Source organism: Pteropus alecto, unplaced genomic scaffold (assembly GCF_000325575.1).
Source record: "Pteropus alecto unplaced genomic scaffold, ASM32557v1 scaffold16, whole genome shotgun sequence".
Taxonomy (NCBI): Eukaryota; Metazoa; Chordata; class Mammalia; order Chiroptera; family Pteropodidae; genus Pteropus; species Pteropus alecto.
The window spans coordinates 7,053,203-7,079,669 of NW_006438867.1; the positions used below are offsets into that span (position 1 = coordinate 7,053,203).

Genomic DNA, 26,467 nt, shown 5'->3' on the forward strand with positions numbered 1-26,467 from the left:
AGTTATTATGAGGAATTGGCTCACATAATTACAGAAGCTGAGAAGTCCCATGGTCTGCCACTGGCAAACTGGAAAACCAAGAAAAAAGCCAGTGGTATATATAATCCAGTCCAAGTTCAAAGGTCTGAGGGAGAGCCAATAATATAGTCATCAGTCCAAGGAGAAGACCATTGTCCCAGCTCAAGCATCAAGCAGAAGGGGTGCATTCTGTCTGCCCCCACCTTTTGTTCCATTCGGGCCCTCAGTGGATTGGGGGCACCCACCCACACTGGAGTTCCGGAGTTTCCCAATTCAAACGCCAGTCTCATCTGGAAAACCCCCGACAGACACATCCAGAAATCACATTAGGCCAACCATCTAGGGACCCATGACACAGTCGAGTTGACACATGAAATTAAGCACAAGTTCAGTCCTTATCTCTTTAAACCATACTTAATCTCCAAATAAAGACAATTACAAGGTTTTAATTCTGCCTAACATGATACAGCTGTCCTGTATACGACGGAAAAAGCACGAACCCCTGCCCCAGAAAAGGAAATCAAATCCTCGAGTGGTTTACTTTTCTCCTCCATGTCCTGCAACTTAAATATTATGATATAAAATTCACAATACTTAAATACTCTGATAGAAAGTGAATACGTTGTATGCTATTCCAGAAGGGAATAAGAGAGGAAAGAAAACAAAGATATTTTTTCATATGCACACACGCAAATGTATTCACAAATGAGCAGGAAACACGACCATTATTAAGTCCTCATTCCGTAACTGGCCGCTTGGTCACTGCTGGCAGTTACAGGTACCTTCTCCCACTAGCCCTCATGCGTTCCCTTTGGCTGCAGCGAGTACCTTAGTTGACCATGTTTGTTTACCTGGTGGAGTGACCCGAACCTCCGTTCCCGAAGGGTCGGGGCCATTACCGGTTCTGCCTGGATCGGATTGCTGTGGCTTTCCATTGACCTTGCAGGGCATGGTAATACTAGAGGTGCCCAGAGGGACCCCCTGTATTCCTCGCCTCCACTGTGGAACGGCAGTATGACTTCCCCTGGCTAGGCGGGATCAGTCACCCCAGCCGGCACAGTCACTCTCTTCTTTGCCTGTTCGTTCAGAGGCACGAGGACCCCAAAGCGGCCAGGTGGCAGCCTTAACTTCCAGTTCAATGGGAACACTGTTGAGTCTCCTGGTGGCACTAAGACCTGTCGGGTGGCAGAGCATGACATTGCAGGAATGGAAAGCAGATCACTAGGGGTACTGGTGAGGGGTGCCGCCCCATCTCTATCCCTGGATTCCTTCAGATGGGAGAAACGGCGCCATATGTTGGACACTGATTCAGAGCATACGCTACGGAGGATGGAAGAGCTTTTCTCCCAAACCCTAAGGGCCTGCATTGAGATCTACCTATAGGGACTGGCCAAAGGCTCAAAACAGCATCCCCATCTGTCACCGAGACTTGCAGGACCGTTGGACCCGCCAGACCAGATGGCCCAAATGGTAAAGCAGCTTGCACAGAAGCCTGGACCTGCTGCAGAGCCTTCTCTTATTCTGGGCCCCACTCAAAACTAGTATCTTTTTGGGTCATTTGGTGAATGGGCCGGTCTCACACACTCAGATGAAGTATACAAGGACCACTAGGCCTTGTGCTGCTTTGGTTGCTGGAGGGGCCAGATGCAACAACTCTTTCGTCACCTTAGAAAGCACATCTCTACCTGTCCCATACCACCGAACTCCTAGAAATGTCACTGAGACAGAAAGCCCCTGAATGTTATTTCTCACCTGCTGGCATGCAAATGTCTTAGCTCAGGTCTGTCTCCTCATGGTGGGAAGGAATCACTCACTGTCTTGCTCTAATCGGCATAACGGGATAAGACTCAATCAGCACAATTCTGTCCATGGACCAGTGTGATTATCTTGTGGAAGGGAAAGGTGATCGAGATCCCTGTGAATTAACTAATGACAAAAGGCTGGAGGTTTGATATATCCCTGGGGTAGGACAGTGAAGGTGTGTTGCTGGCTTTGCCAGCTGAAAGCAAACTTCTTCTGGTGGTCTTTGCTAACAGGTATTGAGAAAAAAAGCATTTACCAGATGCCAGCTGCATACCAGGTACCAGGGGAGGTGTCAATTTGCTCAAGCAATGAAACCACATCTGGTAGAGCAGCTGCAATTGGAGTCACTACCTGGTTGAGTTTATAATAATCCACTGTCATTCTCCAAGATCCGTCTGCCTTCTGCACAGGCCGGCAAGCAAGCTGAATGAGGACGTGATAGGATTCACCACCCCTGCATCTTTCAAGCCATCCCATCAGGACGCAGTGCTGCTTTCGGCTTGTTGTTTTCCTAGGTAGAGGTGGTTCCAGTGGCTTCTACATGGCTTTTCTCACCGTAATAGCCCCCACTGCATGGGTCAGTGCACCAAGGTGGGGACTCTGCCATCTGCTGAGTGTGTTGCTCCAACTATGCATTCGCGATTGCGGGAAATAACCACAGGATAGTTTGGGGACTCGCTGGTCCCACTGGGAGGAGACAGACCTGAGCGAAAACTTCATTGATAACCTGAACTCCACAAGTCCCAGCTCTTACTGGTGGATCAGAATGAGTTTTTAGGTCTCCTGAAATTAACATTAGTTCAGAGCCAGCATCCAGCAGTTCGCAAAGGTCTGATTATTAATCCTTCTTCCCCAGGGCACACTCTGCTAAGGCTGCAAGTCCCTTTGGAGAAGGCTGTGAGGAAGATGAATGGAATGAAATTGGGGTAGCATACTGGGGTCCTTCCTCCAGGGGACCAGCCTCCCCTTCATTCAAGGGGATCTGGGATTGCAAACTATCTTACGTTTGGAAACCGAGAGGCTGTGGTTCTCCATTTTTATGATTCAGGTTAGACTTCTGTCCACTTGACCTAGAACTTTACTGTTTCTACAGGCTTACAAGTAAGAATTTATTGTTTCCTGTCCATTTCACTTCTAGAAACACCATTATGAATGAGCCAGTGCCATAGGTCGTTGGGAGTGAGACTATTCTGCCCACTGCTTTGATTCTGCGGTCCACTGCGGTAACCACACTTGCCTCGCGTTTGGAGGTGAGTGCCAACACCTGGGGGTTCAATGACCCCCATTCTAAGTTCCACACGTTCATTATTACAACCATACAGATGAACAAATCAAGTCTCCCTTGGCACTTCCTTGCCAGAGAATTTCACGCATTTCAACTTAAATGTGCCTGGGGAGATAAAAGATTTGAGACCGGCAGAGTCGGTTCCACAGTCCACACTAGAGCGGAGTGTCACGTGGAGAATCAACAGAAAAGGCTGCATGCAAGGAGGTTTGCGTGGCTTTGGGACCGTTAACACCGATTAGTGTTCATTCCCATAGACAGCATCTCTGTCTGAGTGAAGAAATACCAACAACGTATCTCAAACTGCAGTCAAGAAGAAAGGGCTTGGGAAATGTGTGGCCATCTTAGGAAGACATTATTTCTGGAGGAAGGAAAACATCTTGGAAGGTGGAGGTGTTGGCAAAGAAGACAGCTGAATACAAGCATCTTACTGAGCCGTGGTAATATAAATGAACCAGGAGACAGACTACTAGTTGGAAAAGCCAACAAAACAGCTAAAACTTGGCTAATGAAATGGATCAACGTCATGGATAAAAGTCTGCAACTGAGTTTTACAGATGACGGGCATCTCATCCAACTTAGGCTGCCAACTGCGAGTTTTTCGGTATTCTAAAGCAGACCTTCTGGAAAAAAAAAAGTCAAAAAGGCCAAGCTAGTTACCCACCTATCAGGATGGACAAAATCCAGAAGCCTGACGACAGCAGATCCTGGTGAGGATGTGGGGCCGCAGGGACGCTCACGCAGGGCTGGTGGGGACAAACGGTGCGGCCACTTTGGAAGAGAGCTTGGCAGTTTCTCCTAAACGTACCCTTACATATGCTCCAGCAGTCACACTCCTTGATGTTTACCCAAAGGAGCCAAAAACGTCTGCCTTCACGAAAACCTGCACATGGATGTTTATAGCAGCTTTATTCACGATGGCCATAATTTGGAAGCGAGCGAGCTGTCCTTCAGTGGGAGAATGGATTAGTAAACTGGTTCATCCCGACAATGGAATATTATTCAGCACTAAAAAAAAGAGAGCTATCAAGCCATGAAAAGACAAAGGAAACTTAAATGCATGTTACTAAGTGAAAGAAGCCGATCTGTGTACCGCACGATTCCAACCATATGACATTCTGGGAAAGGCAAAACCCCAGAGCCAGTAGAACGACCCGGGGTGCCAGGGGAAGCGACGAACAGGCAGAGCGCCGAGGATTTTTAGAGCAGTGAAAACACTCTGTATGGTAGTCTTACAGGTCGTTATAGATTTGTCCAAACCCACAGAATATGGACTGGAAGCAAATCCTAAGGTAAACTATGGACTTTTGATGGTTATGATGCGTCAGTGTAGGTTCATCCGTTGCAACAAATGCACCGCTCTGGCGGGGGGTGTTGATGATGGGGGAGGCTATGAATGTGTGGGCACAGGAGAGAGATGGGAACTCTCCAGACTTTTCCTCTCAATTGTGCTGTGAACCTCGAACTGTGCTAAATAGGTGCTCCAAAATCTAAAGTAGTCTTTAAAAAATAAAGCTACCCTGACACTACTCCCTGTCTGGCTACCCCATCAAATAAAGAGAATTCGGGTGGGGTGGCGGGGGGGGAAAGGCTTCCCTTCATCTTTATTTAGTCAAGAGTCCCCGAGCTACTTCGAGCCTAGCTAACCTGTTCAAAACACCCCCAAATAAAATGAATACCCTTCTATGCCAATCATTTACCTCCTACTTCCCCTCAGAGCTGGCTTTGGTGAGATATTTAACCTCCAATTATGTGCTCATTGGACACTGCCTTCCAGCGACAGGCTGGCAAAGGCACACACAACAAAATGCTAATTGTCACATCTGACAGAGACAGGAGCACAGAAGGAAATAATCAACTATATCTGCTAAACCTTAAAGTCTTTTATATAGTTTGGAAATTACTTTTGTATATGTTGTTATCAATATCCATCTTTTGGAAAATGAACTTCTCCAACCTGGTACTGTTATAATTAGTATAATGTGCAGGTCCATTTGCCTAGGTGACGGGAAAAAAACACAACTACAACTTGATCCCATTTGTTTCTTTCCCAAAAGAAAAACATTCAAAGTAAAACGTGAACATTTAATTACTTTTAAATAATATATGAAATAATTTACATGCTATACATTCCCAAACACACTGAATGTAAATCCAATTTTACAATACGCTTTTTGCCAACATATGCCCTATATGTCACTTAGGACGTTAACTGATTTTTCAGTCCATATGTGAGCATATAAACACATATATGTGCCTCGAGTTGAAGATTAAGATAATAAACCAAAGAGCTGAATATAAGAAGTCTCCCATGGAAGATTCTAAAACCACTATCGGTACTGGAACCAAGTAACAAGGCACAAAAGCTTTCCCTTTGTGGTTGCGAAGATTAAGTTTCCTGTCCCAGTGCTGAAATATCACAAATTATATTTTATATATAGTGCATTTCTGTTACTGTTTAAAAAGGAGGATTTTTCTTATCTAATGTTACAGAAAGCATTGAAAAAATAAACAGGATTACATAAGCTCTCATACACTAAAGCTGTTTTTCCACTTGAAAAAGATATTTATGTTCAAAACTAGTAATAGATACAAGTGTAATAAAGAGAAGCATGAGCGATCCCACGTATACTTCCTAGTAGCCTTGAATTGTACTTCGTGCTACCCATGCTACTTAAACTTTCCATTTTAAAGCCAGCTGGCTTGGGCAGTCCTGTCCTCAGGCCCCCAGGCCCCGTGTGAATGTGGGTTGTCCCCTCCCGGCAAGCCATCGACGGCAAGTGATTTTTTTTCTTTTTTGTAATTTAAAGATATGTACTAGTCCATGGAATAAACAGTTAACATAACATGGCAAAATGAAACTCTTCCTAGCATTTGTTTTCTTGAGCATTTTGTATTAGGCTAGCCTTCATTTTCCCTTTTTCTTCTATAATAAGAGCAAATAAAATTTCGCATAGAAATGACTGCTTTTAGATTCATAGAAGCAAGCGAAATCTAAACTATCTGTACTTTCCTTTTGTTTTTCCCCCAAAATGTTTGGGAAACTGAACGTAAGATACTCTCAGTAACAGCAGTGACTCACTGAGAGCTGCGACAGTTTAAGAACATACACACGTACTATTCATTGTTTCTAAGAAGCTTTAGAGCTTTAGGTTTTTACACTCACACAGTTATCAAAGGGATAAAACCAACCACAAAATAATCAACAGAATGCAGTAATCCACACATAAAAGACAGTCAAGTGTGCTTACATAGATCCAAAAAGTCAATAACCGATGTTACAAATAATAAGTCATCAAATGTAGTACTAATCTGATTCCAAGTTGGAATTGGAATAAAGACTTCGGTTTCATTAACTTTGACTGTGGAGGTGGGACCAGCTAAACATGAACTTGACGGTGTGCCTCTGCCACGGCTTTCGCACCTGCACAGCAGCGGGAATGAGCACACGGCTCTTCGCAAATAAAACAAGGCTGACGAAAAGAAAGCCAAAACAATCCTGCTCTACGCTATGAAACTAAAGAATAAAGAATAAACTGAGATTTTAAGGCTTTCTGAGAAATGCTTTTTGTGGCACTTCGACATTAAACATCACTCATAGGCAAAGCATGTAAATAGTCGTAGTCACACGGTTACATCGTCGAAAGTACATGCCATGTAAATTATTAAGTAAGGGACCACCTTCTCAAGTTTTGTTTTCTGACAATTAAATTATATTTAAGGCTATTCATGTTTGGCTGTAACTGAAATACAAATCATACAGAATGGCAGTTCACGAGTATACAATGCAAATTGTTTTGAGTAAATTTGCCAAAACGACTTGTTTCTTAAAGAAATGAAAGTCATTCCTTGCTAGAAATGCAATTAAACTGACTTATTCCTCTCACGAGAACAGTTATTATCCTTTCTTCAACTATTAACCTACTGTTAAACTCTAAGATCATTATTAGACAAATTCCTCTTGGTCATGCGCACAGATCACCCTCACAATAACAGTCCAATTCCTGCACCGTGGTCGGTCCAGAACACACTCTAACAAGTCATTCTGGCCACGCCGTACTCCAGGCTGACCATGGCGGGCTCGGGCTTGGCAAACTCCTCGGCGTAGCTGCTGTAGCGATTGTCTGCGGGGCTGCTGCCCTCTATGGTTCGAAGAGTGTCACTCACGGGGGGCAGAGCTGGCTCCTTAAAACACAGGGAGGTTTTGAGGGTAGGTGACTCGGGATGAACTGAATGTAACAATTCCTTGGTGAAAACTCCATCTATTTGCTCTTTTTTGTGTTGCTTAATTTTCTAGAACAAATCCAAATTTGAAAGAAGTTACTAACTGCACATAGTACATGTTCAATGTATGTGAAAACACGCTTTTGTAAATGTTCTCTTCGGGTTTACTACAAAATTAAATCTCGAAAAATAAAATCTAGTGCAGTTGAATAACACATGGTGGAGAATTCACATTTACGACTTTTGCAATGGAAAATGGTTAAGTCTTTATACTCGACAGCAAACGATCACTAGGCTTTTATATCTGAAAAAGGCATATATTAACCAGAAAGTATGAAAAGTAAACATTTTATAAAGAAATGTATATTCATCCTAAATTCACAACTGCAAAATACAATAAACACATACTCAGCTGAAGATTTTATGCCTAAAGAGCTTTCTGACATGGTTTTCCTGCAACGGTTTGTTAGTTGAACACACAGGCTTTAGGACACAACGGAGCTTTGGTTTTTTAAAAAACAGAAGATTTTTAAAGTATTCTTTGGCAGAATGTCACACTCTCCAAATCCCTGGGCTGATCTCCAGACGATCATCTGAAATTACATGGATCTTGAACTTGCCCCTTTTTAACATGTCCTCCTACAGTTTACTCAGTCACCTCTCTGATGACTAAGGTGCACGCCTGCCTGCGAGGCAGACAAGACAGTCTTAACTAAGTTATGACAACTGTCCAGGGTTTTAAAAATATGCACTTACTGATTTCTTTGTGGTTATATATGATGGCAAAAAAAAGATTCTAGAAAACTCTTGGGTTGGAAAAGGATTTCTTAAACGAGGTACACAAAAAGCATAAAACATAAAGATCGATCCATTTGACTACATTAAAATTCAAAACATCTATATAAAACGTACCATAAATAAAATGGAGAGGACAAGAATAGACTGGACAAGCCATCTGTGATACGTATATATAACTAACAAAGAATCACTGTCTGGTTATAGAGAACTCTTACAAATCAATAAGAAAAAGGCCGCTAGGCCAACAGAAAAATGAGCCAGAGGTCTGAATAGGCCATTCACAGAAAGGAAAAACCAAATGGCCAAGAAACACATGAAAAGTCATTCAACTCCACTTGTTATCATGGAAATCCAAAACTGAAAACGATCTAAATGTTCAGCAGCTGAACGGACAGACTGCGATAGGTTCATACAAGAGAATATCATACAGTAGTTATTAACAAAAGTGAACTGAAGCTACATGTGTCGACACAGATGAATTTCAAAACAATGTTGGGCAAAATGAAGCATCACGGTCTGACGATCTGTACGTAGGTTTAAAACATGCAGTTTCTTCTTGAGTGAAGGGTACAAGGGCGGTCATGGTATTTGTTGCCTGCCCTTTATACCTCATACAGAAACTATATCCTTTCGTACTTTTTCGATATGTAATAAAAATATTTAAAAACCCACAAAACATTATTATAAATTGTCATGGCTACGAACAGATATAGCAGAAGTATACGAGTATGCCCAGGGATGGCGAACACCAAACGCAGTCAGTGAAAGGAAGGGGGCGGGGGGCGGGAGAGCGTACACGGGGTCTTCAAGATCGATGATGTTTCGTTTCTTAGAACAAAAACATAAAAGAGCTGAGGCACACATGGTAAATGCTGAAATATCACACAGCTAGGTGGTAGATACCCCAATACTTATTATTTTATATCTCTACTTTTCTACATACTTCAGACATTTCAATATATTTTAAAATTCAGGGAAAGTGATTCAAACTAATCTAATCAAAGGAGGTCTGATTTTGAAGCAATCATGAATACTTATGAGGTTTCTATATATACGAATTTACACTAAGAACGGGCAAGTAAACAAATTTAACATTCCAAACATATTACATTAGATACTTCAGAATACTTACAGATTCCAAGTCTTTAATATCCTTCTCTAGCTGTTCATTTTCCTCATTCATGTTCACAGTTATATTACACACCAACTGTCTAGGATGCAATGTTCGATCGAATTGGTGGTACATGTTTCTCCAAAACCTTTGACCAAAAAAAAATTTTTTTTCAATGAACTGTGCATGAGAAAAATAGAATATAAACACTTTGATGACGCCAACTTACTTAAAATTGAAAGATACTGTATTTGGCTCCAAAACTGCCAATTTCTGAGACTTGTACAGAGGATTGAAGTACTTCTTTTGGTCATCCAGAAGAAACGGCCACAGGGAGTACGTCTTCTCCTTCAACCTATGTGACGAGAGACACACAGACCTTTCCCACCGATGCCGACACGCAGTTTTATAAATCAGGCAATTACTTCCCCAGTAGATTTAAGCTTTTGTTTCTCCTTCTATTCAGTTTAATGTCACCTTGTCTCTGGATTCTGTATTCTCTTTTTCTCCTTTTTTACTTATAATCGTGCAATAAAACCAACACAACACAGACGTGCCATTTTCTCTCACGACCACACATTTTCAGAGAGATTCCTCTGAGGTCACAGTTTCATAATCCTGGTCTCCGGTAACCTGCTTCAAATCACCACACACGGACAGTCGACCCTCACAAGACATGGGTTTGAAGTGTGCGGGTCCACTTACACACGGATATTTTAACAACATGTCAACATATATGCAGTTGGCCCTTCACGTCCCTGAGTTTCACATGCGTAGATTCAACCAACCATGACCAAAAACGGTATTTTCGAATCTATGGAGGTGGAGGGCCAACTTAAACTACACAGGGATTTTCAACTGAGTGGGGAAGGGGGTCGGTATCCCAATCCTCACTGTTCAAGGGTCAAATGTACACAGACGAGGTACTGATGTGTCTGTTTGGCCTTATTCTCCTGGCCCCACATCTGGGCCATAATGGCATGTACTACAGGGCAGAGACAAATTTAAGTGTGAGAGGGTACAAAAAAAAAAAAGGAATTAGGAAAAATCAGGACATTATTCAGAATTAAGAAAAGCCAATTATACTGCAAATCTAAGAGTAAGTAGGTGAAGTAGGTGAATAAATGGTTTTAGATGGTATATTTACCAAATAAACATAAAACAGATAAGGATATGGGAATAAGGGGGAGAATCTGCTCATTTTTTCACAACCCCTAAGATGACCAACAGGTATGTTTTTAGAGAAAAACTGCTGAAAAGTACACATTTTTATGAACATCTTCCTACTTATGAGGATGTCTGATAAACAGAGGATAGTTTTTTCTCAAAATAGCTCTGTACTCCAGGGCTCACCTCTCCTGACTGTGAAAATCTGCTGTGAGATACTAAACCACAGAGCTAAAGTCTCATGTTCTCTGAGTCGCTCATCCCCATCACACTCCATTTCACTCATTCCCTTTACACATCTCAGAATCATACTGTCTGCTGGGAGCTGTCTTCCAACTACTAGCGGAGTTAGCCTCTCTAATATGCCACTTGGATGTTCAAAAATCTATAACTACTCTTTACCAACTACTGTAAGAAATCTAAACTCAGAAATCCAACCTAAAAATAGATAAAGCTCTCTCATAGCCTCACCCCAGATTTCCCTGAAGCCCCTGATCCCAAAGAACAGGTGTGAGACCCAATCACGGACAGACATACTGCAACCAGCACAGGGAGATTTATTTCCCCAAAGAACTGTCTGTTTAGAAATATGAGGACAGCTATAAGGCTTCACTTGAATTTATATTACCCAGAGTTTTTAGATCTTTTACCACACTTTAAAACTTAGTTACCAATACTTTCTAGGAAATAAAGATTTTTCTGTTCTAAATATATATTCAGACTAGAAAGGAGCATCAAGAGATTATAGGCTGTTGATAATGGTTGCTCTTCTTGGTGCTGGTTACATAGGTGGATGAGTTTAAGATTTATTGAGCTTCAGACTTATGATATATATATGCTACACTTCAAAACAGATTTTAAAAACATATTTTTACTATTAACCTGAGGGTGTAAGGGATATCCAGACGGTACTTGGCTTCAGAAATACAAACAATAAAACCTTTACAATAAAATTCAGTTCTATTTCATACTGTCAAGATATCTTATTCACTTCAACAAACATGCAGTTTCATGTCAGACCTCACTTAAGTAGGGAAAAAAAGAGCCCATTTAATCAAACCGTCTTACTTGAGTTCTTCTCTTTCCTTCTGACAATTTCCAAGGAAGTTTCCGAATTGGCACGAATGAATGTGTTCATGGATCTGAAGAAGAAACGCTTCGTTGAATTCAAAGGCTTGTGGAAATTGCTCGGTCAAATGCCACACACATTCCAAGAACTGAGTAAACACCGGTGAGACTTCCTTTGGGTCACCATCCAAATGGCCACACCTAACCCCCCAGAAAGTACAAGTTTTTAAAACTGTCTCTGAAAGAAGTCAATTGTTCAAATATTGTTAAATTTAAACACAAATCAACAATGAACTCCTAAAAGACTCCTACATTGGCATAAAAGAACTGTAATGTTTTATTGAAACAATTTATACCTATGAGTTTTTCAATCACAATTTTAAAGGGTCTATTACCTTCTACCTGCTATAATCCCGAGAAACAGGAAGGTAATAAATTGCCATGAAAATTAACAAAAGTATGAGAATCGAATGAAATGACAGAAAAAATTACATCAGTCTTCATACAAAAATCCGTATCACACTCTCACCTCCCACTGCACATGCGAGTTCATGGAGAACAGAAACATTCTGGCTCTCCAACTAGTTTTACTATTTTTACAAAACATATAAATGTATAACTCTGACTCACCGCTCTGAAAATTTATGTCCAAAGGAGATCCAATCCTTTTCTATTAAGACCTTGATGAAAAAAAGTAAAATCCCTTTTATAATTACCTTTTTTTTTTTTTTAGAATGGCTTAAATCCTATTATCTTAAAAACAGTATTTAGACTTTTAACTTATGGTTGCAAAGAAAAATCTATATATATTTTTTAATTATAGGCTAAAGACAGCAACAACCTGGATTAGAGGTTGGTTTAATAAAGAGTAAAAATGATACATCAAAAGAAATATGGTAGTCATAACTTTTTGGTTGTATTTATTACAGTTTAAGTGAAAAGTGTCTCTTATATAGCACTATTATATATACATTTTTGTATGTGTAATAATGATACATGCCTAGAAAAAGGGTAGAAAAATGTAAATCAAAATGTTAATAGTGGTTAATCGTGGGTGCTAGACTGGGGTTATGTTTCTAATCTTTGGCTTACTTGTATGCTACTTCCATCATACTTTTAAAAACAGAATAATAAAGAAACCAATGAAAAGTTTATATTCAAATCCAAACGTCAATATCTAAACTCTTCTTTAATGGACCATCTTTATCTGTTTTCTGTCGCAATTGCACTGAAATAATAGGCTTCTAATTTTTTTTTCAGTCTAATCTAAACAATGTATCTCCTTAGTATTTACTACATGCTATAATTTCATCATATAATTATGAACTGCATTCTTTTTGGTGTCAAAATGGCCACTTTGAGCTTCTGTCTTGAACCTCTCTGGACGGCCGGATAGACGGGCAAAGATGCAGTTTCTGGAGTCGTACCGCATAGACTCAGGTCCTAGCTTCACCACTTCTATGCCCACGTGGCCTCAGGCAGGTGATCTCGAGCTGTAGCCTCAGCCTCTGCTGCGAGTCCTGCCACCCCCCTACACACCCGCATCTCAGACCCTCTCACTGAACTTGGCCTCTGCTCATCTCAGTGAACAGCGGGAGCACAGCACCATCCACGGGGCCCAGAGCCTGGACTCATCCCAGAAGGCCTCCCCTCTTCCTCTCCACATCCCCCTGAGCACCAGGCTCACCCACTCTGCTGCCTTAACATCCCTGGGGGTTGAACCCGTCACTTCCTCCTGCACCCCTGTCGTCCTACCTTAGTCCTGGCCCTCTTCTCTCTCCCAAGTTCTACCATTTCCTATTCTGGTCTCCTAATGTCCATTCCCACTCCCCTTTGCCTTTAAGACATTTTTTTTTAAAGCAAATCTAAACAAGTTACTGTTTCCTGTGTTTAAAGCCTTCTGATGGAGCTCACTATCCAAACTCTGGTCTCCTCCTCCCCAGGCCCTCACCTCACTCTACTCTCCTGCACCCAAGCACCCCTGTCCCCAGCTCACCCCGATCCCCTACGGTCACCTAAAGCAGCTATGCTTTCGTCCCCACTGCTCCTTTTGCCTGAGACGCTCTCGCACTGTCCCTGGTCATGCATCACGTGATTTCCTCTGGATGGCCAGCGAACAAAGCCGAACGCGGCAAAGAAAACATTCCTTATCTTACACTCCCACGGTAAGCTGGATGCTATTTTATTAGCAGTACTTCCATTTGTCTTGTTCTAGATTCAGTAAGTCAGTGCCACAAAACAATGCTGCTGGGACCTTTCCTTGCTGTTAGATGGCAATTAATAATTCCAAATAAATGAAAACCTTCCCCCATCTCTTTGTTTACTTGCCATGAGTTAAGATGTAAATTTTGAAAACACGAGTTAATCTGATCATACGTTCAAAAAACAAACAAAAAAACAGGAGCCAGGGTATTAGTTTCACAAAGCAGAAAATCTGTTCAATTAGAAATCTAATCCTCAGATACAAACCTAACATGTAAATACAACTAACAACTGGAGTTTTAAATAGAACATTTCTTCAAAAATATGATTTTTAAGTACTTTTATTTATGGCTTGTTTTACTACTTTACTTACATTTGTTAGATAAATATGAAGGGAACATACTGAGTATTTCTATTGTAATACTGTTAGGGAAAAAAACTTTTAAATCTAAAACTGTTTGTCATAAAAGGTGGCCAAAGTGGAAATTGGTCTAACTTGAGGTCTCTCAGCATCAGCACCACTGACACGTGGGCCAGACAGCCCTTTGCCGCGGGGCTGCCGGTGCAGCAGAGGATACTGATAGCATCCTGGGCCTCTGCCACCTGGGTGCCGGCTGCACCCCTTCCGTTGGCTGTAACAATCAACGCTTCTCCTGACATTACCCAGTGTCTCCGGGGACGCAAAAATCACTTTGAGAACCACTGGTCTACCCAAATATCTCCTTACCATGAATCCTTTGACCGTCCTGTAGTAGGAATCCAATAACAGGGAGCCGAGGGAACACACCTGGGAAGTCCTATCCCAGCCATCAGAACAATGCACCAACACACTAGCATTTTCAACCATTATTGCCTGAAAAAGACAGATCACATACTTAGATTCTAGCAGAACACATTTTAAGTGAATTGGTAAGTCTACTTATCAGAACCATTAAGTATCGCATTATAAAGAAGAGCTAGGACTGCCATGAAAACGCTGTCACAGCATCATTTCCAAAAAATGAGAAAACACAAAGCAAACAAAGACAAAAATGCTTTTCAAAGTGTTTGGGAATTTCTTTTTAAGTCCCTACATGAAGTGCTACATGATATTTTTAAAGCTCGAATTAAGTGAACCTCATTAAAAAAGGTAAAACATAATAAAAGTTATCTGACTGGAAAAGATACCAGCACTCAACAGAATATATCCATTGCTTCCCAACCATTATAAACCCCAAAACCAGAAAGAGCGATGAAGTTATTACTTTGGCTAAGAAGATTGCAGCGTCCATTACAGCTTTGATGTGGCGAAGCCAACCCGAGCTCTCCAAACCGGAGTAGAAATCATTGACAGAAAGCCCTTTGGTACCACTGACTAAAAAAGGAGAGAAATGATTCAATTAGAATGGCTAGAGTTTGCACTTCTATTCAAGATATCCATGCGAGTGAATGGGGGAAAAAGAGGACAAATACATAGGCAAGACTCTAAAAATGAAAAGATGCTATTAGAAGCTCAATAATGGATTTTTGTTACATTTTCCCATCATTCTTTGTGCTTGAAAAAAATGTTCCTAACTACTTTTATAAAAAAATTACAGCACAAGTGTTTCATTAAAAACAGTCTACTATTTAAATTTTTTAAATTACACACCTTGACTAGAAAGATACCTTAATACTTGAATAGAATATTATCATAAATTAATCTTAACTGTACTGACTAATCGAAAATATCTAACAATAACAATTTTTTGTAAAACCATTAGAATTATACTGCCCAATACAGTAGCTACTACCCAAATATGGCTACTGAACACCTGATGTGTGGGTAGTCCAAATTGAGATGCATTTTGAGTGTAAAATACACACCAGTCAATTTCTAAGATTAAAGGCAAAAAAAAGTAAAACATAGCATTACTAACTTTTATATCGATTATGTTATAACATGTTTTTAATATATTAGGTTAAGTACATTATTACAATTAATTTCAACTGTTTCTTTTTACTTCTTAGAATGTTATTAGAAAGTTTTAAATTACATAACTTTAAATTTTATGTTTGACTAGCATATTTCTGTAGAACAAAGTGGACTAGAAGGTAAGCAATAATCATACCTTCCAATAATTTCTGAAGGCTGGACCGCATGACATGAATATTTTCAATTCCAACAAACTGAAATCTAATATTAGAATAGTTATCTTCATTTTCATAACCTTTTCCAGCTGCTCTGTTGGCCATTGCATTCAGCTAAAAATTTAAATTTTAGAAATTTAGAGACAAATTGCTTTCAACTTCCCGAAATATCATGAAAACACTAAATAAACCACAGTTTAGCTAGCAGAAAGTTTAAAGGAACTTATCAAAACTGAATGTGCTACCATTTTTTATAAATCAACATGTCACATGTTAATTATAATAGTAAAGGAGGACACTACACAGTAACAACGTGATTACTATACAATGGCAAGGTCAGACCGGAAGTTCCCCACAAATAATATATAAAACTAATTCACTTATATTTTCAGTCAGTTTTCCATGTTTGTAATATTTCAAAATTTTAAAAAAGAAAGCTCTCCTATCTAAATCCTAACTGATTCAGAGTTGAGCAGTTTTTCTTTTACAGAATGAACCTATGAGAGTCACCTCAAAACAAGCCTGGAGCACTTGATCATTCAGAAAGCCCCAGAGACCTTGGAAATCAGACCTGAAGTATACGTCAGGTTATCTGAGGTCCTCCGTATTAGAGATTACTGGGGGCCCACACGGTATGTAACACAGAACATAGTCTGCTAGCTTGACATAGCTCCAAGAATTGGGCGAAAGATAAACTGATCTCTAGGGAGAAAGCAGGCTGCTCGTAGTCAAATACTATCAGAGGTTCTCTTAAGATTTGCCATGTTTAATTCTTTCAGGCTAGGATTTTATATAGCACATTATCACAACTGACCAAACAGTCTTATGAACTCATATGAAATATGAAAAAAAAATTTTGGGAAGAAAAAGTCACTTTTCATTCAGTGGACTGGGGCCCAGGTTGGTAACAAATACAGTTGAATTTTATTTACTGACTCATTAGTTATTTAGCACCTATGACGACTGAGATAAGAGATATTAAAATGTATTCACAGTATTACTACTTAAGTTTTACTTCTAAAACAAAACAATCAAAGATATATTTTCTTTGCAGAAGTCAATTACACAAATAAAAGATTCCTGAAAAACAAATCGCCCTCAGATCTTATATTCAGAAAGTCTTGTATTATAATCATCTATATCTAACATTACCTAAAAATAGTTGTAACAGTTGATCTACCTACATTATACAAGGAAGTAAAATAGAATTTTTCTTACAATAGATATCATCAACACTCTTCACTTCTAAAAAAGTCTTTTTAACAAAAGAAGAGCTTATCAAATTATCAGTTTCTAATTTTTACTATTCCTTAATTTACTCAAATTAATTATCTTCTGTTTTCTCTATTATCTTTTGTGAGTCTACATAATGATGAGAATTACTTCTAAAACCGCTACCAATCTTTTCAACAAAGCTGACTAAAATTGTGGTCTGTATCGCTCACTCGCTTTTTCTCATCGCTTTCTCTTATTTTCTCATCATTCCAGATTTTTGAAGAAATCCTCACTATAATTCTGCCAATGTCCTTTTGTGTAGCCCACCAGCTCTGCATGCGATGCTATAATAAAAATTAAAAGTAATGTTAGCTATTATCATTGAGGATTTTAATTACTTTAGTTTCAGGATCCTATATGAATTGGTTAACTGTTTATAAAAAGAAAATGGGATTCTGACATTTGTTCCAATGACAAAAATTTAACCTTACGTAACATGTCTAACAGACCAACTATTTCCTGTTTACGATTCTCTAATTTAATGTTTCCTAAGCTAACTCATTAACTGTTTTCCTTATTTTCCTGAATATTTCAAATTAATGTCCATTATTTTAACACAAAGTATTTTGCCAATTGAAAATTCTACAAAAAAATAATAAAAATTTCTAATGTTTCACAACACACACTATTTAGTATTTCTTCACAATAACATAATACTAATACACCATCAACAGTTCCCAATAACACTCAGCTTTCCTAAATTTACATATATCAGAAAACCTAAGAAATCATCATTTGGGTTACTGCGAAAGTGGTCTCCTAAGTCGGTATCCCTTAGGATCATTAGCCTCGGTTAGTTTAAAACTAGGATTCAGATGTTAAATACGGACAAGCTGGTCAACCCTTTATGATTAAAGTAACGAAGATAACTAAACTAAGAGACTGCACTGCACCCAAGACACGTACTTTGGGCCTGGTATCCACGACGTACATGTAGCGGTTGACCGGGTTGGCCTTACTAATGGCTTGAAGCAAATGTTCGTCCTCCAGGCACCGGGCACTGAATCCTGACAGTGGCTGACTACACCGACAAATGGCAGCCTAATTTTAAAAGGACAGAAAACAGATTATCCAAAGATGTCTAAAACATGTGTCAAAAAAATGCTTAAAAGAAAAAAAAAGTTCAAATGTGCAATCTGTTTAAAAATTGGTAGGACAATTAATGTTGAAATCCTATTTGAATTAAATACTACTTCAATATCTTGAAGTTACTTAATTTTCCCCAATATCCTCTTCTACGAAACCTAAAGGCCTCCCTAGCCAGTCTGATGAAAAAAATCTTAGGTCCTTAGAAGCAGTTCTAGTCAATCTCCTATCATGTAACCTACAAAGATACTTGCATTCTGTGCCCTAGAAAACAAGATACCTTCAACTCGAATTCAAGTAAGAGACCAGTAAATAAATGTAGAACAGGATTTGAACTTTTACTTTCCAAAGGCTTTCAGAGCTCTAATTAGAAATCAGTAATCTTCATATAAAATGGGACATAAAATGAGAAAAATGAGCTTCGATTCAATTTGGGTTAAAATATAGTCAATCTAAGAGAGCAAAAATATCTGTAAGAAGTAGTAAACATTAAATTAGATATTTAGTGTTGTTCAAAGTCTTAAGAAAAGATTTACAAGATTTAGACCCATATATTTTTTCTCTACCCTCATCCACACCAACTCCAACTTAACTCTACCCAAACATTCCAATCACGGTATCGTTAGGGGAAAAAACGATATATAAAATTCACAGTTACACAATTTAAATTCACACATACAAAAAAAAAAAAAAAAACATAAAAATTTAAGGTAGAAGAAAATGAGGACTGCCTTATTAAATTTCTTTCAGACCTACTCTCTGATTTGTTAAGCTGGGCACTGAATATCTATTTTCAGCCTAGACTTCCAATAAAACATGTATACAAACATGAGTGTGTCAAACAGGTCATAACCAGTCCTAACTCCCTATGACTTTGTTTTGAAAAGCAGATTAGGAACTTTTGTTCAAAGTTTTACTTTTTACCTCTGGCTCTCTTCTAAAACCCAACTTAAAGTTCTAATAGAGAAACAATATGTATAAAACCAAAAAGTCAAAGAGAATGAGAAAGGAGACAAAAATAAAGTACAGATGGCAATAAGATTTAGGGAAATGAAAGCAGAGTGACAAGTAATAACCAATTTACCAGAGCAAAGAAAGCTGCCAAATTGTTTGAGTCAATGAGAAGCAAATATTTTGAGCAACAAAATCCGAGGAAGGTGTAGGATGTGGCTTTCTGAAAGCCTGGAAGGGGTATGGCCGAAAACGGCAGAGCTGGTTGAACGTCTGTGTTAAGGACTAGTTCAGACTTCCAGATCTTTCCTCACCCTGAACATAGTTTATTCTATGAAGAAGACTAACCTGAAGACTCTGGACAATGGGCATAGCTGTGCAGAGACTGAAGCCCTGTACTGCACTCCCTCTCCCCCAAAAACAAAAACAAAAAAACCAGGAGTAAGTAAAACCTGATCTTCCAATCCCTTTTCCCACACTTGGATCCTGGCCAGACCTACCACACACATTGGGATGAAAATTACAGCAGAAAGAATCCAAAGATAGGGATCACTCACGCATACAAACAGACTTCTAAACAGCTTTGTAGTACCTCACTCTTAAGTATGAGAGGCCAGCCAAGAATCAGATATTTGAAAGACATGAAAAACAAAAAAACAAAATAAACAGAACAAAGAAACTCTGAGCAAACAGATAACTAACGTAGGGAGCACGAGAATTCTTTTTCAAGATCCTTAATATCTTCAGAGAAGTAATGACATCTAAGAATAGAAAATTGTCTAAAAACAGGAAAGAGTTCTTAGATTTTTAAAACACTATCGCAAAAAAAAAAAAAGCTGGGGAGGGGGGCTGGATCTAAGAGATGGACTGGATATAAGGCTGAGGAAATCTTCCACAAAATAAAGACAGATAAAAATTCAAAGAGAAGGTTAAGAAAAATGTTGGTTTATGTTAGGAAGCCAACTCGTCAGCTCAATCACACACAGAAAAGTAAGAGAAAATTAATAGAAGAGAGGAAGTTATCAAAGAAACAGAGGAGCAACTTCCCCAAACTGAGATCTGAGTTTCCAGATAGAATTTAAAACAACACAGAAAAGCACATCACTGTGAAATTTCAGAACACTGCAGGGGCAAGAAGATCCTAAAAACTTCCTGAGGAAAAAAATCAGGTCTCAAGAAATTGGGAGTCAGAAATGGCACCCAACTCAACTTCTTGGTTGTCGTATAGAAAAAGCCTTTGGCCCTCTGAACTGTAGTTCCCCATCTGAAAGTTACAGGTAATCAGAAGAGCCCGCCTTAGGAAGTTACTGAGAGGACTTCATACACAGAAAGCATTTAACGTATCATACTTCCTGGATTACTGTTAACAGGCCGCAAGGAAATTTTACCATAATGAGCGATCCCTATTATAGCATCTCAGTACAAAGATGCCCTCTTCGCCTCTTCACATTGCAAAACGCTTCCAATTTGAAGAGCTTACTATTTATTAAATGGGAGCCTGAAATACCCTTGGTTCTCTCCCTTTGCTCAGTAGTTGGTTTGTCAAAAGTATCTGGTTTCACCCAATACCAACAGGATCAAAAGAGAACCACAGGCAAGGAAGAGAACCTGTCTGTTTACTAATCCCGTTATTTTCAAGTCACAGTGGAAGGAAGAAGGAAGAAGGAAGAAGGAAAGGAGGGAGGGAGGGAGGGAGCAAATGGGGGAAAGATGGCAAGTATGAAAGTTTCTGTATTTCAGGGTAATTTTGTTTTAAAATTCTGAAAATGTAATTAAGTGAAAAGCCAGCACTTCTCTATCAGCAACATTATAATAATGACCTCTTAATGCAAAAGTGAGTGATTTTTCGAGACTTAAACCTGAAGAGGGATCAACCACCACATTTGCACAGTGAGGGGAAGCGCCCACCTCCTTATGCTGATGATAGTAGCAAAGCACCGGGAACCTCCCCTTGCTCCGGAACTTGGAACTGCCCACGATGATTGGCTTGCTTGCTATTCGAGGAACATAGAGTTCTCTGGGATAAGTTTCACAAATCTGTAAAAATCAGATAAAACGTAACCATTCCATACACGTAGTTTGAAAACCCTTAAGTTAAAAAACGTCTTTAAAAACCTTTAGAACTTAGTAAATGGAAGAAGAGTATATAGCAATACAGAGACAGCTTGCTGCTCTGGTAGTCCCTGACTCGCCGGTACCCACATTTTTCCAGACTCCCCTGGAAGGCTGCGAAGGTACCTTGTACTCTCGGTTGGCATCCGACAGCTGCCAGTTTGAATTTGGCACTCCCATCCTCTCGTATTCCTTAGCGAGGTCAATGAGCTGCCAGCCTTGCAGTCGTTCTGAATCGTTTTGTTTGGGATTATAAGAGAATGCGTAGAGATCTTCATATTTTGCTATAGCATATAAAATACATAAATGTTAAAATGCAACTTATGAGACTTAATACACCACAAATAAAAGTAATTTTCGGTTTTACCCCTCCATTTTTTCCTTAAAGTCTTCAAAGATATGGCTAACACCTGAACGTATTTGAACCAAACATTTTGTTCTGAATCTGAGATTTAATGTATATCATCAGTAAAAGCTAGTAAATAATATGAGACTTATACATTAAATACCCTACTGCAAATTTCCTTTTCTTAAAAGTAAAATTTTAGAGACACAAATAGACACTTCCTACCATTTATTTATCCCAAATGAAATGTAAAACTAATGATGTAGAGAAAAACTAGAGGTAGCATATGGAACATGAAATTGCGTGTATACTCCTATAGTAGTTTTGACCAAAAAATGGTAATGCACATTGGTCCAGAGAGCATTTACTTCTGAACAACTTTAGGCCCCTAAAGTCACAGAAGCATCTTTACCATAAGATGTGGCTTAACCCAGGACAATGAAATAAATGTTATAGGCTTCACGTATTAGGAGAGAAGTGTGAACACAGACCCGCCCCTAGAGAACTGCGATCCAGGTGTTCAGCAACAAAAAGGAACACCCAGGAACTTAGTAATTCCAGTCATGTTGGGGGAAGGAAGCCTCCAGATCCCTAAGGCATAGCAGTGCTAAGACCCAGCTTAGGGCCTGTGTCCTTCTCACTCATACCTCAGCTAAAGCAGGATTCATCCTCTCTTTTCTCTCTGCTCATCTCCCTCACGCTCCACTCCAGTCGATTAAATAAATCAGTCCCACTGCTACCAGAGGAGCTTGATCTTCCTTAATTTTTCATTTAGTAATCAATTTCCAAGTCACTCCCTTGGTTATGGGACACTTAAAAAAAAAAGCTGTGCTACTGGGTACCAACAGATTTTAGAAACATTAATACAAATCTAGTTTTTAAGTCTGTACCATAAACGCCTTACTTTGTCCTTACCATCACCCCTGTTTTGGAAACCATCATTACAATTCAGAGCTCACGTTTCTAATTACTTCTAGGCCAAAATTTTTAGAATAGAGTTCATAAGAACTTGACTTAAGAGTAACTTAAAGTATAAAATAACAATGAGATATTAAATGAAAGCTCTTAGATAATCCGTCTCGGAACTGAGCAGGTCAGCTTACCTTGTTTTGACAGTTGTAGCAAAGAGTTGTAAATGTCATGGCAATCTCTTTCTCTGGGAACAATGAAATGCACAATCCTGAAGTTCTTGCACTGAATCACAAGTGGGCACCCAGAAGTCGTCAGAGCCAGTTTCTCTACTGAGGCAATATGATGGTGCAAAATCTACAGCACGAAAAAACATTCGATTGCCATTATTAAAAAGCACTAAATATCTTAGTCGCGCCACAGTGCACAAATGTTAGAAATGCCCTCTTCGAATAAAGTTTCCAGTGTTATACACTACATACGCACACTCAAAATTTTTAAATGCCAATGCCCAAGCCAGAAGTGTGCCGATACTTTCTCCATCACTCCACACATTCGCTACGTCATCAAACCCAGAGAACCGCGTTCCCCAAAGGCGTCTGTGAGCTGTCTACTTCTCCCCATCTCCTGTCACTCCCCCAGCTGCAATGTTCTCACTGTTTCTCACCTGAATTACTGTAAAAAGCCTCCTAGATGCTCTTTCCGTATCTACTCTTGACCCTCTTTGATCCATTTTGTACAAGGCAGGAGAGTAACCATTAAAAAGCAAAACAAAAAGCAATCTAGTTATGTTATTTCCCATTTCTCCCATCCAAGTACTAACCAGGCCCTACCCTGCTGAGCGGCACTCAGCATGGCATGGCTGGGGACGACTTCCCACTTCACAAGTCTCATTTCAAGTCCCTCCCCACATCACTAAGTTCCAGTGACAACAGCCTTCTCTTGGATCCTCAGATGAGCCCAGCTCCTTCACAGACACTCTCAGCGTCTCCCCTAACTGGGATCCTGCAGCTCTACCTCCTCACTTGGCTCCCTCCGTTTTCCTACTGAATACCAACCTACCCTTTTCCTTCACATCACCTAGTCCACGTGTGTCATACCATCCACCAAAATATTTCCAAGGTATATTAACAACTTATACTTAGAATACAAAACAAAAGCTTTTAGAAGAAACTATAGGAGAATCTCTATGACCTTGACGTAGGGAAGGATTCTTTAAGTCACAAAACAGCATAAAGCATAAAAGAAAAAAATCTATTACGCTAAAATTTTAAACTTTAAAAGACAGACTCAAGACAAGCCGCACGCTGGGAGAAGTAATGTACGACACACATAACCGATGAAACACAAAAGCCAGAACGCTTGGAAAATCAATAACAGGACAAATAACTCAACAGAAAAAGAAAAGGAAAGCTAAAGCCAAAATACCTGAAAGTAAGGCCTTCTTGTAATCAGTAAAATCACGACTACACACCCGACGAAATTTTAAAGGCGAAAATTTTAAAGGTAACACTATCATGTGGCTGAAGATGGCGAACGTGTCATAGTCTACTGAGAATATGTTGAAACAATGACTTTGGAGAGGCGGCATACTTAGTAAGGATGACTCTGCACTTATCTGAGGCCCAGTAATTTTACTCCCAGACAAATAACCCCAGAGAAACTCTGGCACACATATGGGAAGAAACATATGCAAAATATCCATTACTGCACTGTTTGTACTAGCAAATAAATAAATCAACACCCTAATTTCAATTTGGTATAAAAATACTATGGAATATATGCCATTTGATCTGTTAACATGTACCTATATTACTTAGATTTTTAAAAATTAAAAGAGATAAGTAGGTATTTTATTATTATATATGCAGATAAAAGAATCTTTCTTGTCTTCTACAAAAGAATTCCACATGGTATCACTGTTTTATTAGGGGGGAAGGAAGAAGTGATCAGGTGACTGAAAACTTTTTGGTTGAGACAGGCAACTGATTAAAATTTTTTGTATGTGTTCAAAATGAAACACCGCAATAGACCAAGTCCATTATTATAATTACAGTAAACAGAACGTCAGAGTTCCTCCTTACCCAGGTTTCCTTCTGATGAGAGTCTATAAATAACAGGTGTGTGGCTGTAAGATACAGTGTCCCTGTCAATGACTTGTTGCTGGTACTGAATCGGTCAAGTAATTTCACTTGCTCAACCTAAAAAAGAAAAAGATGTTATTTTCATTTCAAAGGTAGTATACATTCTTTTTCTGTTATCCTGGGATTTAAATGTACCATTTTCAAAATTTTTCCTTCTTCTGTCAAAAACATGAGTTAATTTAATGCTGAATGTTAAATTTCACATATATTGGGGAATACATAAATCACAAACAACATTGGTACTATTTACAGTTACAAATACAACCAACAGAGACGAAACCTGTAAAAAATATTAACACACATATTAAGGCGAACAGGAAGGAGGGGTGTGGTATGAATAAGCAAAAGTGTTTTTTGTATCCAAGGGTCAATATATTTTATTTCAAGTTGGCAAGTCAAGTAGTGAATATATAAGGTTATTACGTAGAGTTATGGAAGTAAACTACCCGAAAAATTAAATCAGGAATAGTTACATGGTTCCAAATTCCCACTTGTTCTCCTGTGTCCAGCTCTGTGCTTCCACTTACTCACACCATCCTCCCTTCCTAAAATAGTCTCTTCAGTCCAGCTAAGTACTAAGCGTTCTTCAAGGCTCACTGATGTCATCTCCTCCCAGGAATCCTTCTCAGAAAATCAATTCCTCAACCTCTTAGGTCTGTATTTCCCAGGGGTTCTGAAACCCCCGGCCTAGATTACATCACATGCTGCTTCTGCATCCTTTCGGGGCTGAGGCCGTGAGGTGCACAGCACATCTTCATTAACTGTGGACACGCGCGCGCGCGCGCGCACACACACACACACACACACATACTCACTCGAGGCTGCCACTGGAGAGTGGGGATAGAGCTGGCCAGGGACGTACAGGGGACTACTATTTTGAAAAAATAGTATTTATTACTATCTGTTCTTATGGGGGAGGGGATAAAATAACTAACACCAACTTAAAATTTTCCATCCACAGTTATAGCACTATACCTTATAGATCCTTAAATTGTGTATGTCTTCAGATAGGTAACAACCATTATCTCATTAATTCTATACTTTCCCTCCACATATATTTTCTTTTCCCTTACTAAATTTGAAGAAAAAATGCCCCCATTTTGAAGTTAAGATTTCCAAAATAATCAATAACCACATAAAAGGTTAATTAGCATCCCCTTCCAAGAAATTTAATTCCATAGGAAATTCTTTTACTTATAACAGCACCTATTCAAATAAATTAAAATTTAAATGTAAAACTAAAATATTTGTTTTTGATACAAAACTTTATTTGCAATGAATTATAACACTTTCCTCTGGAAACTTAGAGGCATGATCTAATTCATACAGCTCAGGCCTGACAGTTTACTTGACAATACAAAGCTATCAGATCTTCACACTTTGTCCCAAACACAATAGGAAAACTTCCTTCCAGAAGCGTCCTTTGATAGATGATTAGATAAAGAAAATGTGGTATGGGTAAAGAACAGAATACTACGCAGCCATAGGAAAAGATGAAACACTGCCATTTGAGACAATGTAGATGGATCCTGAGATCATCATGCTAAGCGAAATAAGTCAGACAGAAAAAGTGGAGAACCATATGATTTCACTTACATGTGGGATATAAAACCGAAAGCAACAAATGAACAAGACAAACAAAAACTCATAGACACAGACAACAGTACAGTGGTTACCAAAGTGGGGAGGGGCACAGGGAGGTAGATATACGGTAACGGAAGATTTGACTTTGGGTGGTGACCACACGATGCAACATATAGATGATGTATTATAGAACTGTACACTTGAAATCTATATGACTTTATAAACCAATGTCACTCCAATAAATTTAGTTTAAAAAAAAAACTGAATGAAGATAT

The 26,467-nt window shown here is 39.2% G+C and overlaps 1 protein-coding gene across 1 annotated transcript in view; it reads right to left on the minus strand.

The window, feature by feature from the left end:
• Window positions 1-5,170: 5,170 nt before the first annotated feature.
• Window positions 5,171-26,467, minus strand: part of MTMR6 (myotubularin related protein 6) — a 30,184-nt gene continuing 8,887 nt past the window's right edge. Inside the window, exons 2-14 of the mRNA XM_006915831.3 lie at window positions 24,549-24,665; window positions 22,659-22,821; window positions 21,336-21,493; window positions 21,006-21,134; window positions 17,967-18,101; window positions 15,767-15,899; window positions 14,921-15,030; window positions 14,404-14,529; window positions 12,105-12,154; window positions 11,475-11,675; window positions 9,469-9,594; window positions 9,261-9,387; window positions 5,171-7,399 (exon numbers count right to left, since the gene is read on the minus strand). Coding sequence (XP_006915893.1) covers window positions 7,139-7,399; window positions 9,261-9,387; window positions 9,469-9,594; window positions 11,475-11,675; window positions 12,105-12,154; window positions 14,404-14,529; window positions 14,921-15,030; window positions 15,767-15,899; window positions 17,967-18,101; window positions 21,006-21,134; window positions 21,336-21,493; window positions 22,659-22,821; window positions 24,549-24,665 — 1,836 coding nt within the window. The 3' untranslated portion in view covers window positions 5,171-7,138. The remainder of the gene's footprint in view (window positions 7,400-9,260; window positions 9,388-9,468; window positions 9,595-11,474; window positions 11,676-12,104; window positions 12,155-14,403; window positions 14,530-14,920; window positions 15,031-15,766; window positions 15,900-17,966; window positions 18,102-21,005; window positions 21,135-21,335; window positions 21,494-22,658; window positions 22,822-24,548; window positions 24,666-26,467) is intronic.